This window comes from Manis pentadactyla, chromosome 7 (genome assembly GCF_030020395.1).
Source record: "Manis pentadactyla isolate mManPen7 chromosome 7, mManPen7.hap1, whole genome shotgun sequence".
Lineage (NCBI taxonomy): Eukaryota > Metazoa > Chordata > Mammalia > Pholidota > Manidae > Manis > Manis pentadactyla.
The window spans coordinates 24,101,329-24,114,483 of NC_080025.1; the positions used below are offsets into that span (position 1 = coordinate 24,101,329).

Here is a 13,155-nt window from a genome sequence, read left to right on the forward strand (position 1 = left end):
ACTCAATAGAATGCATGAGAATTGTGTCTATTGTAGATATAATTTAAAAGATTTTTCAGTGAAAGGTACAGGAGTATTTATCTCAGGAATTTGATTTTCTTATGAGCTAAAACTGACTTGACAAACAACTTATTTTCTTTCCCAGCCTTTTGGCATAATAACTTTTATGAATATTACTGCAAATAGACATGATGCATGCACTCTACAACATTTATTTTGAGCCAAAGGATAAAGCCAGTATAATTCCTGGGTTAGTGACAAACAAGTAAGCTGGAAAGTGAAATACAGTGATGTGTCAGGCTAAATATGAAGGCACCCCTTGATTGTGATATCAGAATGAAATTCGTACAATTACGAAATCTCAACAGTATTACAGTTTGCTTGGGGCAAGGGAGGTCTTTTAAAGAAAGGCACAGTGTTGAAAAGCCTAAGCAACATAAATAATAAAGGACAGCTGTTTCTGCCCAAATCCTTATTCCCAGTGGCTTGTCGTTCTGAGGCCTGGCCTTGCAAGGATAAGGGGGTATAAAAGGGCAGCGTGTCCCTGAGGCTGTCTGGCCGTGTTTGGGAGACGTGGCAGCAAGCATACGAGTCTATGGAAAGACAATGTGGAGGCAGTTGGATGCTTCATTGTTGCCCCTCTTTTCTCTTTCTTGTCCTCCAGGAAGTGGTTTCAGATGAAAGGCACCAAGGTGGACAGCTGCTGGAAGAACCTAAGTTGTTGCATTTCAAAGGCAATACCTTCAGTCTTCAGATCTCTGTCCTTGACATCCCACCATTCCTCTGGAGAATTAAACCATTCACTGCATGCCAGGTACCGGCCAAATGGGTCTTTGACAGAAATAGGTCTGCTTTAACCAGCACACGTGTCACAAACCCTGGTGAGGGTATTGACTTTCTTGCTCCTTAAAAACCTATGGATGTGGACCCAGAACTACCACAGAAATGAGACACTTTGGGCTACACACGGGAATTAAACCTATTCTCCTCGATTCACAGTTTCTAACAGGTGGGGGGGAAGGTACTTGCATGTCAGGTAAGGTGAGATTTCTCCTCTCTCCTGTTTAAATCAGTACGAGATATTTTGAAGATGGTAGTTTAACAACTTAGAATTAGGTTTGTTTTTATGAAAATCGGTTCATGAGGCATTGTTTCAGTCATGTTCTGAAATGAATGACCTGGAGATCAGTGAGAGGTCTTGCAAGGATGATGATTCTGAGTTACAGAGAGCTGTGGCTGGCCCGCTGAGAACAGCAGATTCTGTCCTGAACACGGGAGGGCCTGCTGCCAAACAGACTGAGCAAGGTAGAAAGAAGAAATTCCAAATTAAGAGGCAAAGAAAGGATAATGACTTTTAGAATCCTTTTATTAACATATACAGAGATATTTGTTATTGTTCACACACCTCTATTTCAGATACTTTTTAAAAAATGCAGTGACTTAGCGTCTCCTTGAATAACTTATTAGGGAATCTGAGTAGTTGCTTAGCATAAAAAGATCTCTTATCAGCATGTGACCCTGCCACTGAATTCTGTGGAAATTCCCAGTGATCAATACTGTCACCATAAGCAGCCAGCGGGTCTACGATAGTTTCTTAAGTCAGAGTCACGTATGTTTCAAATGACAGGACGTTTCCCTAACTCAGGAAAGGCTTCTGGTGGAACGCCTATTGATCTGGGACCACAGGAGGCTTTCAGCCTTCTTTGTTCTGCCCTTCAGCACAACCTACAGAGCCCTGTGGGCTTTTTAAACCTTTCCATCCTTGCAGCATTCATTTAAAAAGAAAAAACGACTTGTACAAGGTAGGCCAGCTTGTCAGCACGGGAACAAGCCATCACTAAGAGGGAGACTGCACCGTGGGAATTAAAAAAGAAAGCTGACCCACCACCCCTTTCAACGGCTAAAATTCAGAACTCTCAAACTGGACAACGTCATATTTTCCTATTTACTTTTCAGATTTCTCATTACTTCGGGAATTGCCCCCACAGGTACAGTTTTAGTGCATGTGAAGCAAGAAGAACATCTCTCTTAGCGCTGAACAAATCTTGGTTTTTGGCATATATCCTTATGGAGAGAGGCCCCCTATGAGTTACGTTTATGATGTTCTAAGATTAGGTATCTCTGTTTTCCAAAAAAATATTCAAAGTTGCTAGTCTAAGTTGAACTTGAGGGTATTAAAACAGGTCCCGGTAGTCATGTAGCTTCCTCTGTATTAATCTTTATTATTTAAGGGCATCACCTCACTGGATGTAATGCAAGTGACTATTAAGTTTAATGCTTGCAGATAAAAAATCAGATGAAGTTTCCATAACTTGGGAACAGCACTTAAACAATAATTCCAACACCATGGACTCCAAAGAGAGTCCCAAGCAGAAAAAGCTGAAGGGGTGAGTGCCTGGAGTCCAGCCACAACAAATCCCACTGGCTCACAGGGAAACCCAGCAGGCTTTACTGCTGGGAGGGGTTGAATTGCACAAAGGTTGTGAACATGTATAAATATTTGCCTTCTGTAATTGAGCATAATTTGAAAGAGTCTTGGAAGACTGAGAAACAATTTAATATTCTCTGCACCAGGAGGCTTGCCACTGCGTTTTCAGTTCCACTTCATTTTTCTTACGCACAAACAGCTTTCTGCTCTATTCCTCCTTTCTCTTCATCACCCCACCACCAGTTTCCTTGCGCCATCATTACTGAATCCCCCCAGTTTGTGTGAATGCATACAGTGCTTGTCTTAGTGCCATTCTGTATTCGCTCCGGGCATCAGACGGAAGCACGTTGGGGAGGGTTTGGGTCCAGCCTGCTTGAACCTCGTGTAGATCATGTGCGCTGACAAACTTGGCGCAGCTGACAGGGAATGGCTTCTCATGAGCGTGCAGTGGTCAGCAACCGACCAAGAGCTAGTGCAGAGACAGAAACTACCACCATTCCTGACATCACTTATGGGCCTCTCCCCCCACCGGCCAGTCTCCCTGTCATTTCTGTCATCTTCTGCACTTCATGGGACACCTGTAGTACCGCATCTTCTTATTCCTCTCTCCCTTTCTCTAACTTCAGTCTGGTATCTTGGAATCAACCAAGATTAAATTTTTTAATCAACCAAGCTTCCTCTCCTGAAAAACCCTCCTGCTGTCTTCTGGGAAAGATGGGGTTCCCCAGGAAGGTGGGGGCCTGGGAACGGGAGGGATCCAGTGCACAGACTTATTTGCCCTGTCAGATGCCAACCAACCGCAGACAGTGTTTGTAGAACGATGGGAGTCCCCGGGTGGGTCCAGAGCTGTGTGGCATGAGCCTAGGTACAGCAGGACCAGCTCGGCCTCACATCTGTGGGTTTCCATCCCAGAGATGCAGATTATGGAAGGCCAGGTACGATGGGTGAGAAGGATGGGGAAGCGAGTTCCTTTCTAGGAGATCTGGCGGCCCCAACACCCACCAACCTTGAGTCAGAAAAAAGGAGGCCCATGATGGTAACTTTCCCAAAATAAACAATGACTTACTCCTCCTTTTCTTCTCAAGCTTTTGAAGACTCTACCACAATGAGGGATATGCTACTGCCCCCTCCGCAGATTTAGCGACCCCATTCCAGGAGGTAAATAACTCTGCTCTCAACAGGTTGCTGGGTCCCGGGTGCTACTTAATGACAGTTTCCATGATTCCTTGCTGACTGTGGGGTGGAAAAGCTGCCATAAACAGTATGCAGTAAAATATTAATTTATTTTTTAAACCCTACACAACACAAACTCAGGCTGTCACCTCCCTAGGATAAAGGCAGCTGTCTCTTCAGCATGCTATGCATCTTGGAGAACCGGGTGTCTGTCTCCTGCTAGGATATGATTTACATTCTCTCCATCTGCTAGGAGCCTAATTATAATGAGAATGAAAATGAAAACATTTCCGGAATTCTTTAAACACCCATAACTTTGCTATACTTTGTCCTCCCATATTACTTTCCCCATAATTCCTCTCAGCTGAGTGAGCACCTTGGTTTTCCTTTTTCCTTTTTTTTTTGAATAAATGAATGCAAAGATGATTTCCCTGAAAACACACTAATCACAGTGCTTCTAATTCTATTATTTTTAAATGTTTTGTTGAGCACTGTTGGCAACTGCTACTCAAGCCAACAATAAAAAATATTATTTTGATACTGACTTAAAATCAGATTTTTTAAACGTTTTGATTGTGTGCAGTGCAGTGGAAAAAGAAAAGAGGAGAGTGTGTGTGTGTGTGTGTGTGTGTGTGTGTGTGTGTGTGTGTGTGTGTGTGTGTGTGTGTGTGTGTGTGCGCGCGCGCGCGCTGATTCTCCTGCCTTTCTGCCAGGAAAGATTAGCTCTGCAGTGGGTATTACTCGCCTACCTTTCTTCAGTGTTTTCAAGAGAAAATACAAGGAATCTACAAGTGATTCCAGAGAAGACACTGGTTTTTGTTGTTTTGTTTTAGGAAAGTAGGCATTATTATTATTATTTTTTTTTTTTAGGAAGACACTGGTTTTTGTTTTTTTTTTTTAGGATTTAGGTAAGGATTATCAAAGATTCACATCCATTATAGGAAACATAGGCTTGTTTAAGCCCTGGACCCTGAATTCAGCTTTAGAGATAATAAAAACCTCCTTAATTAGCTTAGTTAAGAGAAAAGCACCTATTAACCAGAGGGCCCTGTTATAGCTACTTTCATTCAAGGAGATGATGCAAAGGAACTGTGAAAATATGTACTGGGTTAGAGAAGGGAGTTCAGTGGAAGGCTATTAACATGAACATGGAGCATGAGGATGGGACAACAGATGATGAAAGCCCCAAGGGCCAGGCAGGGGACTGTGTTTAAAATGGCAGGCATCAGGCAGCCATTCTGGCCCCCCAAGCAATGAGAGCAGAGTTCCCAGGTGATCTGGTCACGTCCAGTCCCCAGCTTAGCTTTAGAGGTAAGAGAGAGCCCACAGTGCTGTATCCTGGAGAGTACCCATCGGCTGCTTTCTGTCTCCCTCACCAGCTAGCCCCTTGCCCTCTCCTGAGCTCTGGTGTGCACTAACAGCAGGAGGACTGGCATGTAGGTTACTACAGTTAATGAGGTGAGAAGAGGATCATTAATGGAGACAGGAAAATTGGAGAAGAATGACAATGACAGTGAGATGTGATAATGAGTTTCCAAAAGGTGCAAGAGAAAGTCAAGGCCAAATAAAATGAGTGGTAATGAACAAGGGTATAATACCAGTGACGGACACTGAGATAAATAACCGAGGTGCAGCTGCTGGAGTCCTCCGAGAGGAAGGGCAGTCGGGCCCAGGTGAGCACACGGGGCCCTGCAGAGTTCAGTAGGCCCCCAGGGAGGGGCTGGAGGCTGGGACCTGAAGTAAGGGTTACCCATGGTCTCCAGGGCAGAAGAAAGTGCAGGAGAGACACAAAGAGTCAGATCAGGAAACGAGGAGAAGGGGCATCACTCGTAAATGTATGTTATGATGTCTTTTATCTGGTGTAGAATTTGGTGCAGGTGGGAAGTCATTTTTGAGTGTTTTAGGGAACACTCAAAGGCTGCAGCAGTTGGAAGTGCTCTGCTGCAATGTCCGCCGCCAGGAGAGAAAGAAGAGAGGTCCCAGTGAGGCACCTGTATAGGAAGGAAGTGGGTGGAGGTACATTAAATGGGCCCGTGCTGTCTTGCTGGTGGAATAGAGCAAGGTGGGGCCCTGCCAAAGCCTCCTTAGGCCCATTAGTTTAGTGCTTCTCCTGGTTTGTCTCCTAGAGGGAACGGTCTCCCCGTGGAACCCACTGTTTAGTGTTGTCCAGCTCACAACACTAAGAGAACATCAAATCCACTGGAGTTCCACTAGAGAACAGTTTTGACCAAGAAAAAGCAGCCACTCAAGATACTTCCACCAGGGAGACATTTAATCAAGGGATTTATGTGCCTGCATTTTAGAAAGCCTGCTAGAGCCAGGGTCAGACAAAGCCACCAGTGATACGGTTAGGGAACCAGCAATTTCAGGAGTCTCAGGAAAAGCACAAGAGCACTGAAGCAGAGAGTTGGTGGGAAAGTCCAGAAGCCCCTCACACCTCCCCCGCGCCGTCGGCTGCAGCCTTCGGGCCTCCGGCTGACAGAGAGGAGCCTTGACGGCCTCCGCCTCCCCTACCTCCCGAGTCTGCCCCAAGTGCCCTTGCTGGCAGATGCAAATGTGAACTCCCAGATGCCAAGGAGGCTACGAGACGCAGTTTCCAGGCTTCCAGCCCCTGCCACGTAGGGGAGAGCGGAGAACAGCAGGGACAGTATTGGCACCCACAGCCCACATCAGGTGCGGCAAACAGTCAACAAAACGCTACGTGGTGTCCCACAGAGCCCTTCTCTGAGTCCTTGTGTCTACTTCTTGAAATAAAGGTCCACCGGGCCACCGCCTTTCTCTTGGTTCAGGATCAAGAACAAACAAAACAAAACAAACACACAAAACCCTGATACTTCTGCCGGGAGGTGTGGTAGGGGTAGTGCACCATGCTGTGCTCTCTCATACACCCTACAGCTGGCCCCCGTCTTCTGAAGTCCAGTCCTCCTTGCCCCACGAAGTGTCTTATTCAGGATCTGTGAGATTTCCTCTGCAGAAACTTAGGAAACAAACCAGCATGCTCATCAGAGCCCGGAAATAACTAGGTAACTCATTCTTGCGCAAAGTGAGAAGACTGAAGCTGACTCATGCCCTTGGTCTTATAACACATTCTAGCTTCCTCCCCAGTCACACTGCAGAGTATCAACCTTCCAAACGTGATACATCTTTTGCCATCTTTCAGTGTTAGGACTGGAGACAATTATTTATAGCAACAGGTAGAAAAGCAATATTGTTTTTAAGGAGATGAGAAGAAAGTGAGGGTGAAGGTGACTACAGGCTGGGCATACATGGTCATTGCCAAGCACCCCAACCTGATTTAAGCAGGAAGAGACTTTTTGGTAGATGAAAGAGTATTAATGACTGACCCATGTGCCGGAACAGTCCAGTCAGTGGCAAGCTCTGGCTGGTAATGGGAGAAAGGATGATATATACAGATTTCATAATTAACCCCTCAGTGGGGAAAATATGCTTTTAATACTCAAGTGTCTGTTAAGTCCCATGATAGTAGAGACTGAACCTAATTTCTTACTGGTTCTCATTGTTTATCTATGTGCAGTGTCTGGTCATTAACAGGCTTAGACACATAATTGTCTAATGGATGAAACGAGTGAATGAGGGGTTGGCAAACTGGACTGTTCTGGGCCGGTCCAGGGTGTTTGTGTCTTTGGAATGTGTGTGTGTGTATGTGGTTTTGCACTGGGTATAAGTTTTATGCTGGGCACATTGGCAGTATATGTTCTGTTTATGCAATTCTGCATGAGTGTGGTAAGTTTTACTCAGTTCTTTAGCGTAACTTCCACTTAAGTGAGATGATGCCAAACTACCCCTGGCTTAGGAAGAAAGGCAGACCATGGGGAGTCTTCTGAAGGATTTTTTTTTTTAATTGAAAAACATGATGATTAATTTTTGATAGTATTGTTTCTAATTGTGTGTGTTACCAAGTAAAATTCGAGCTCTTGCCTTGTGGTTTTGAAATTTAAATGTTATCAGCTGGAATTGACATTAATTACTTTTGTGCTGCTTGGCATATGCTGGACCATGATTGCTGCAACAATCCCATGGAAGTCGCCTAGGCAATTATCTCTGCTGCAATCACCGTCGTCATCATCTTCATAATTACTGCTAGTAAGCCTCTCCTGTTCTCTGCTCAGCCCAGCCGGGTCTGCACACACATCTGCCATGTCTCCCCATCTCCTCTGCAGGAAGTCCCGTTCTCCCGCGTGTGGTGCAGTAACCGGCAGCCCCTGCACTGTGCCTTCTCCCTGGAGCGCTACACGCCCACCACCACCCAGCTGTCCTGCAAAATCTGCATCCGGCAGCTCAAAGGCCATGAACAGATCCTCCAAGTACAGACATCAATCCTGGAGGTGAGTCCTTGGTCTGCAGGCCACGTGACCCTGTCTCCAAAGGACAATAAGAATAACAGACCTATCTCAGCATCCTATACAGGTCCTGAAAGGGCTTCAAAATGCACTCTTCTACTCTTCATTACTGATAAGGGAAGATACTTTTTCCCAGGCTGAAGACTGAACTGAGCTTCCCACTGGGTAGAGAAACTCAACCCAACAAAGCTGAGGCTCTTAGGGACCTTTGGGGAAGGTATTGGTACAGGGATTTTTATACACAAAACCACTAACAATCAAATAGTCCAGTGTGGGCTTGGAATACCAGCTGAGATTCATTACCGGCTGACAGTACAACTAAGACACATGCAATAAAAGAGGCGCATGGTCACCACGGGGCTGTTTTTCTGCTGCTCCTGACTGATTTTCCACAAGTCAGTTGGCCCTTACATCTTATCTCATCCTCAGGGCCTTAATTGTCTTAAAATTTCTCATATCCTCCGGGCTCAGAGTTCTGCACATCCCATTTCCACTATATCCAGATTCATCAAAAAGTAGTGTTGGATAAGGTAGATATTTAAACTCATTCTATAAAGTAAATGGAAGTGCAAAGAGGGAAAGGACCTTGTTCAAGGTCATACTGCTGTTGAAGGGCAGATTTTGAAAGTGAGTCGGAGGAGAATTCACTTGGGAAATTTTGCAAAGACTCTCTCTACCATGACTGAGTTGTTGTCCTAAACCGGTGAATGACTTCATGGCTCTGGACTGGAGCTTATAACATAGACAACGGCATTCACTCCTGAATGTTTATTCGAGGATATAAGGAGAGAATAGCTGAAGGATAGAATCAGGAGAGGAATGTGATACCTTATTTGAGCAATTCTAAGGTAATCCCTGGCTAGCTTAGAAAAACACACATATTTATTCACCTGTAGAATGTGTGTGTGCACACACATATTTATGTATAAGTACTTAAGTAGTATATATTTATTTATTCAGGCTTGGCAGAAGGTTCAACACATTTTATATACATACAACTCAATTTCAGTGTTTTTTTTTTCCTTGGAAAATTTGTAGCCTTATAGCTATTATCACTTCTCCTCACTCTCATTTCAATTCATTGTTTATGCAGAATGAGTACTGCTAATTCCCCAAATCGTTTTTCTGAAGAGCGGATGGCTTTCCAAAGGATTGTGCCTCAAAACTGATAGCTGTCTTAACTGACATGTTTATACAGTATTTGCATTCATTATTGCCAATTAGCATTATGCGCTGAAGTAGGTGTGATGGGGAAGGTGATCCAGAAACGTAGGGGGTAGGATATTTTTAGATTCTCTTCCTCAGTCATGGCATATTTAACACAATACATTTTGAAATAAAATAATGGTAGGGAAGTTTTAAAATAAAAACAAAAGGAAAATCCAAGAAGATTTTCCTTCTGGTATTCAGAGGCAAGCATGAAAAAGCAGAACATAAAGATGTCTCTGATGCAAACTACTCTAAATATCTGTTAACAGATCAACAAAAGAATTCCAGGATTGGCAAATTTTTATTTTTAAGAGCACTTAGGTATTGGGGACCAAGTTCTACTATTAAAGGAAATTTATATAAAAGGAATGTGATAGGGTTGGTACATCCTGGCATCTTTGCACTTGGCTTAAGCAAATTCTTGAAGTGCATGGAAGGAAAATGAGCTACTAAACTTATCCTTTACTCTGCAATCTTACCCTTTATTCTCCAGTTCCTTTTCTAACGCTTCCCAAGTTTACAATCACTTTGAAATGCTTTGAAGAAGATGACATTATAATATCTCTTGATAATAAGAGGCAAGTATCAAAATAATATTTAGATATTCAGTGTTGGGCTGAAAACAGTCATCCAGTTTGTAGGCTACTGCATTTTAGAAGCATTATTGACACTTTTAATCCTGTAAAAATCCTGATTTTATTGCTTCAAGTGTTACTGATGGAATTTGGACCCATGCACCTCCATCTCTTTGTAATAATCTGTATTTCTCAAGGAAATCAAATGTTACCATTTTCTATGTCAGAAGAAAATTAATAACTTTTGAAAGCCACTCTATTTTAGGTACCACTTCATGCTTTCCCATATAACCATCATAACTGTGTTAAGTATTATACTATCATAATTTTATATGATGTATCAGTCACAAAAAGGTCAACCTTCTAATATCCAAGTTCATAGAGCTGATGGGGGACCAGAGTTCCAACTATCTGACTTCAAGATCAAAGCCTGGATTTCCATTCTACTTCCGGACCCCAGTCAAGGAAATCTGATTTCTCAGTCCTAACTGTGGGCCTCATCCCTAGTGTAAGCCTTCCCTTTGGGGGCTTAGGCACTAGCGACCAACAGCACAGCAATTGTCTTTGAGGATGAAAGTATTTGAAAATGGACATTCTTCCTCCAAGACTGCAGATGGACGGGATAGAACCGTATGGGGCTGGATTAAGTGTTCATTCTGCAGATCCTCCAGAATAGAACAGGCTTCCTGCACACAGATCTGCCCTCACAGGGGTGTCTCCATTGCTAATCACCCAGGGCACTGTCTCCCTTCTGGGAAAAGCATACACGTGGTGATTTATCTGGTGAATAAAAACCATCCCTTTCTCCCTGAAAATGACTTGGTATTTTGTGGTAGACGGGAGGACAAAGAGAAGATACATAAAGCGCTGAGAAATCAGGATTATCTAGGGAGGGGGAAGATCTATTCTATATCAATCAGTCAGCCAGTAATAATAGATTATTGGTTTTAATACCTTGGTAATAGGGTGTCACTCATTAGAAACAACAACTATGGAACTAACACTCTGGAAACTTTAAATAGATGTCTCTGAAATTTATATATCCCTAATATCTCCTCCAAAAAACACCCCTACATATTTAGGCTTACTGCCCTGCCTTCTTACCTTACTTTAAGGGATTGCCTTTGTGACACTATTTCACAAATGTAATGATGGAACCAGAGGAGGTAAAAGAGATGCATACATATACGCACACACATACCTATGTATATATGTATATCATTATATATATATATAATATAATATTGATTTTAAATACCTAAATCAATGCAGAGATCATCCTCATTGAAGGTATTTGGTTCTTTATGTTCATCCCTACATCTATCACATTCTTCATGCCTCTTAATTAAATGGCTTTCCAAAGAAATGGCATTCATACCATTCTCACATTTACAAATTATTTCAGTGATAAAGATAATATGCCTCTTCTATTCTTTAGAGTGGCCTTTGTGTCCATCGTTGGCAGCAAGCCGGTTCTCCTTAAAATTAACCCAACAGAATCACCTAATGATTATCATAAAGTAAAGATACCATCGATTTAAAAATTGTGGGCTGAAGCAAAATAATTCTGCTAATACTGAAGAGAAGGGAAGAATCCTCAAGTAATTTAAATCATCATTCCTTATTAATGTAATGTTACTGAAGAATCTCTTTTGGTAGGTAGAAAAAACTTAAATGGGAATCTTGCGTGTTACAATTTTCCCTTCAAGCAATTCTCTTATCTTTGTTCCAAAAGTGGTAGAAGTTTGGGGATGACTTGCCTGGTACAATATAGACAGAATACTTGGAATTTCTCCTTGACTCACAACTCCCGAGCTAACTGGGTAGCAGCCACTTATCTCAGATGTGCAGAGCATGAAAATCTACTGTTCTTCTGCATATTTAATTTAAACCATCATAAAATGTGATGTATCTACAGGATTCTTTTTCCTTTGCCCAGATATCTTTTAGACTATGTCACAAGGTTACATAAAGCATAAACCCTATGCATGGGAAATACTTAAACTTGGAAACTTTATGCAGGAAATGGGGGGCCTGCTTACTAAAGTGTAAATAGAAAAAATATTTGTAGTGTAAATTTCGTATAATATTTTAATCACCTTCAAATTGTACCGCCCTGTCCAGTTTTTTCTGAAGACTTCATGTATCGAGGTGATCTTTCTCCTGCCAACAGTAAAGACAGAGCTTGGCTGTTGTGGTCAGCTCACAGATGCCATGACAGCTCCCGGAAGCCAGTGGGCGACGACAGTCCTCTGCTGGGGGCACGTGCAGGATTTTCCCTTTCACCACCACCTGCCTTTTCATGTGTGGACACCCTTGAGTGCTGTTTCAGTGACAGCTACCATGTTATCTTGTATAGGATTCCTTTCTCTCTAGTTTCTGCTATTTTTTTTGAGGACTTCATCCTGCCGTACGTCAAGAAATATGTAAGGAGACCTTCCCTACTTGATCTACATTTTTTAAAGGCTACAAGAAATTTTTATAACCCATGATAAAAAAAATGATGTGTCTTGTAACCTATTTTATGCACTAAGAAACCTGAGTTGGTTTATTGTATAATCCTCCAATATATGAGGAAAGAACTGTCCACTATGCCTGAAATAACCACTTACCCATCAATTTCTATTCAATCAACAGCTACCTATCCTTCATGCCTCCTGCATGAAGCCCCTCCTACTCTTAATTACTGAAGCCTAATGCTAACATTACTCAGAGCTTTTTTCTTAACCATCCTGCTGAGGATTTTCTGGTTCTCATGTTGAAGCAGGATGGCACAGTGAACTGAGTCCTGCTTGTAGGCATTAGCATATCGGAATTCTAGTTTCAGCTATGTCACAACTACCTAGGTGGCTTTTACCAAATTTCATAACCACTGTAGCATCTAAAAAAAAAATGTCAACAGACTAATGAGGAAATTGCGGCTGAGGGAGGTCATGTAGCATCCAAAGTCACTAAGCTAGGTCATGCAAAACCATACTCCAAAGCAGGGTCTTTCTGCCTCTGAGAACCATGCTGATCTCAAATGCTTGAAGAATTTTGTGAGCACTGTTCTATAATACTCCAGGGAGTAGAAGTAAAACCATTAAATAGAAGCCATTTAATATGGTAACATGTACTTTTAATTTCAGGATGGGATATAATATGCAGCATCTCTCAAATGTATTTGACCATGGGACTGTTCTTATTATGTCTTCTGAGGTACCCTTTTGGAAATGCTATGTTAAGGCGTTGTGCTTCCAAACACAGCCCTCAAAATCTAACTATCTTAAATGGTTACAGAAAGACAAAAAGCATTGCTAATCATTAATAAGATCTGTGCAAGAACCAGTTTCCTCAATTAGTAGCTTTTTGAAGACTCACCAAGTCTGAAAGTTTATAGCTTTGTGAGCCTGTTTATAGCAATAAGCCA

General features: G+C 42.5%; 1 protein-coding gene across 10 annotated transcripts in view; it reads left to right on the top strand.

The window, feature by feature from the left end:
• UNC5D (unc-5 netrin receptor D) overlaps positions 1-13,155 on the top strand; it is a 582,780-nt gene that overhangs the window by 532,610 nt on the left and 37,015 nt on the right. For all 10 annotated transcript variants that reach the window (XM_036894362.2, XM_036894357.2, XM_036894359.2 and 7 more), the window contains 2 exons: positions 665-814; positions 7,783-7,947. In XM_036894362.2, the coding sequence (XP_036750257.1) occupies positions 665-814; positions 7,783-7,947 (315 nt within the window). The remainder of the gene's footprint in view (positions 1-664; positions 815-7,782; positions 7,948-13,155) is intronic.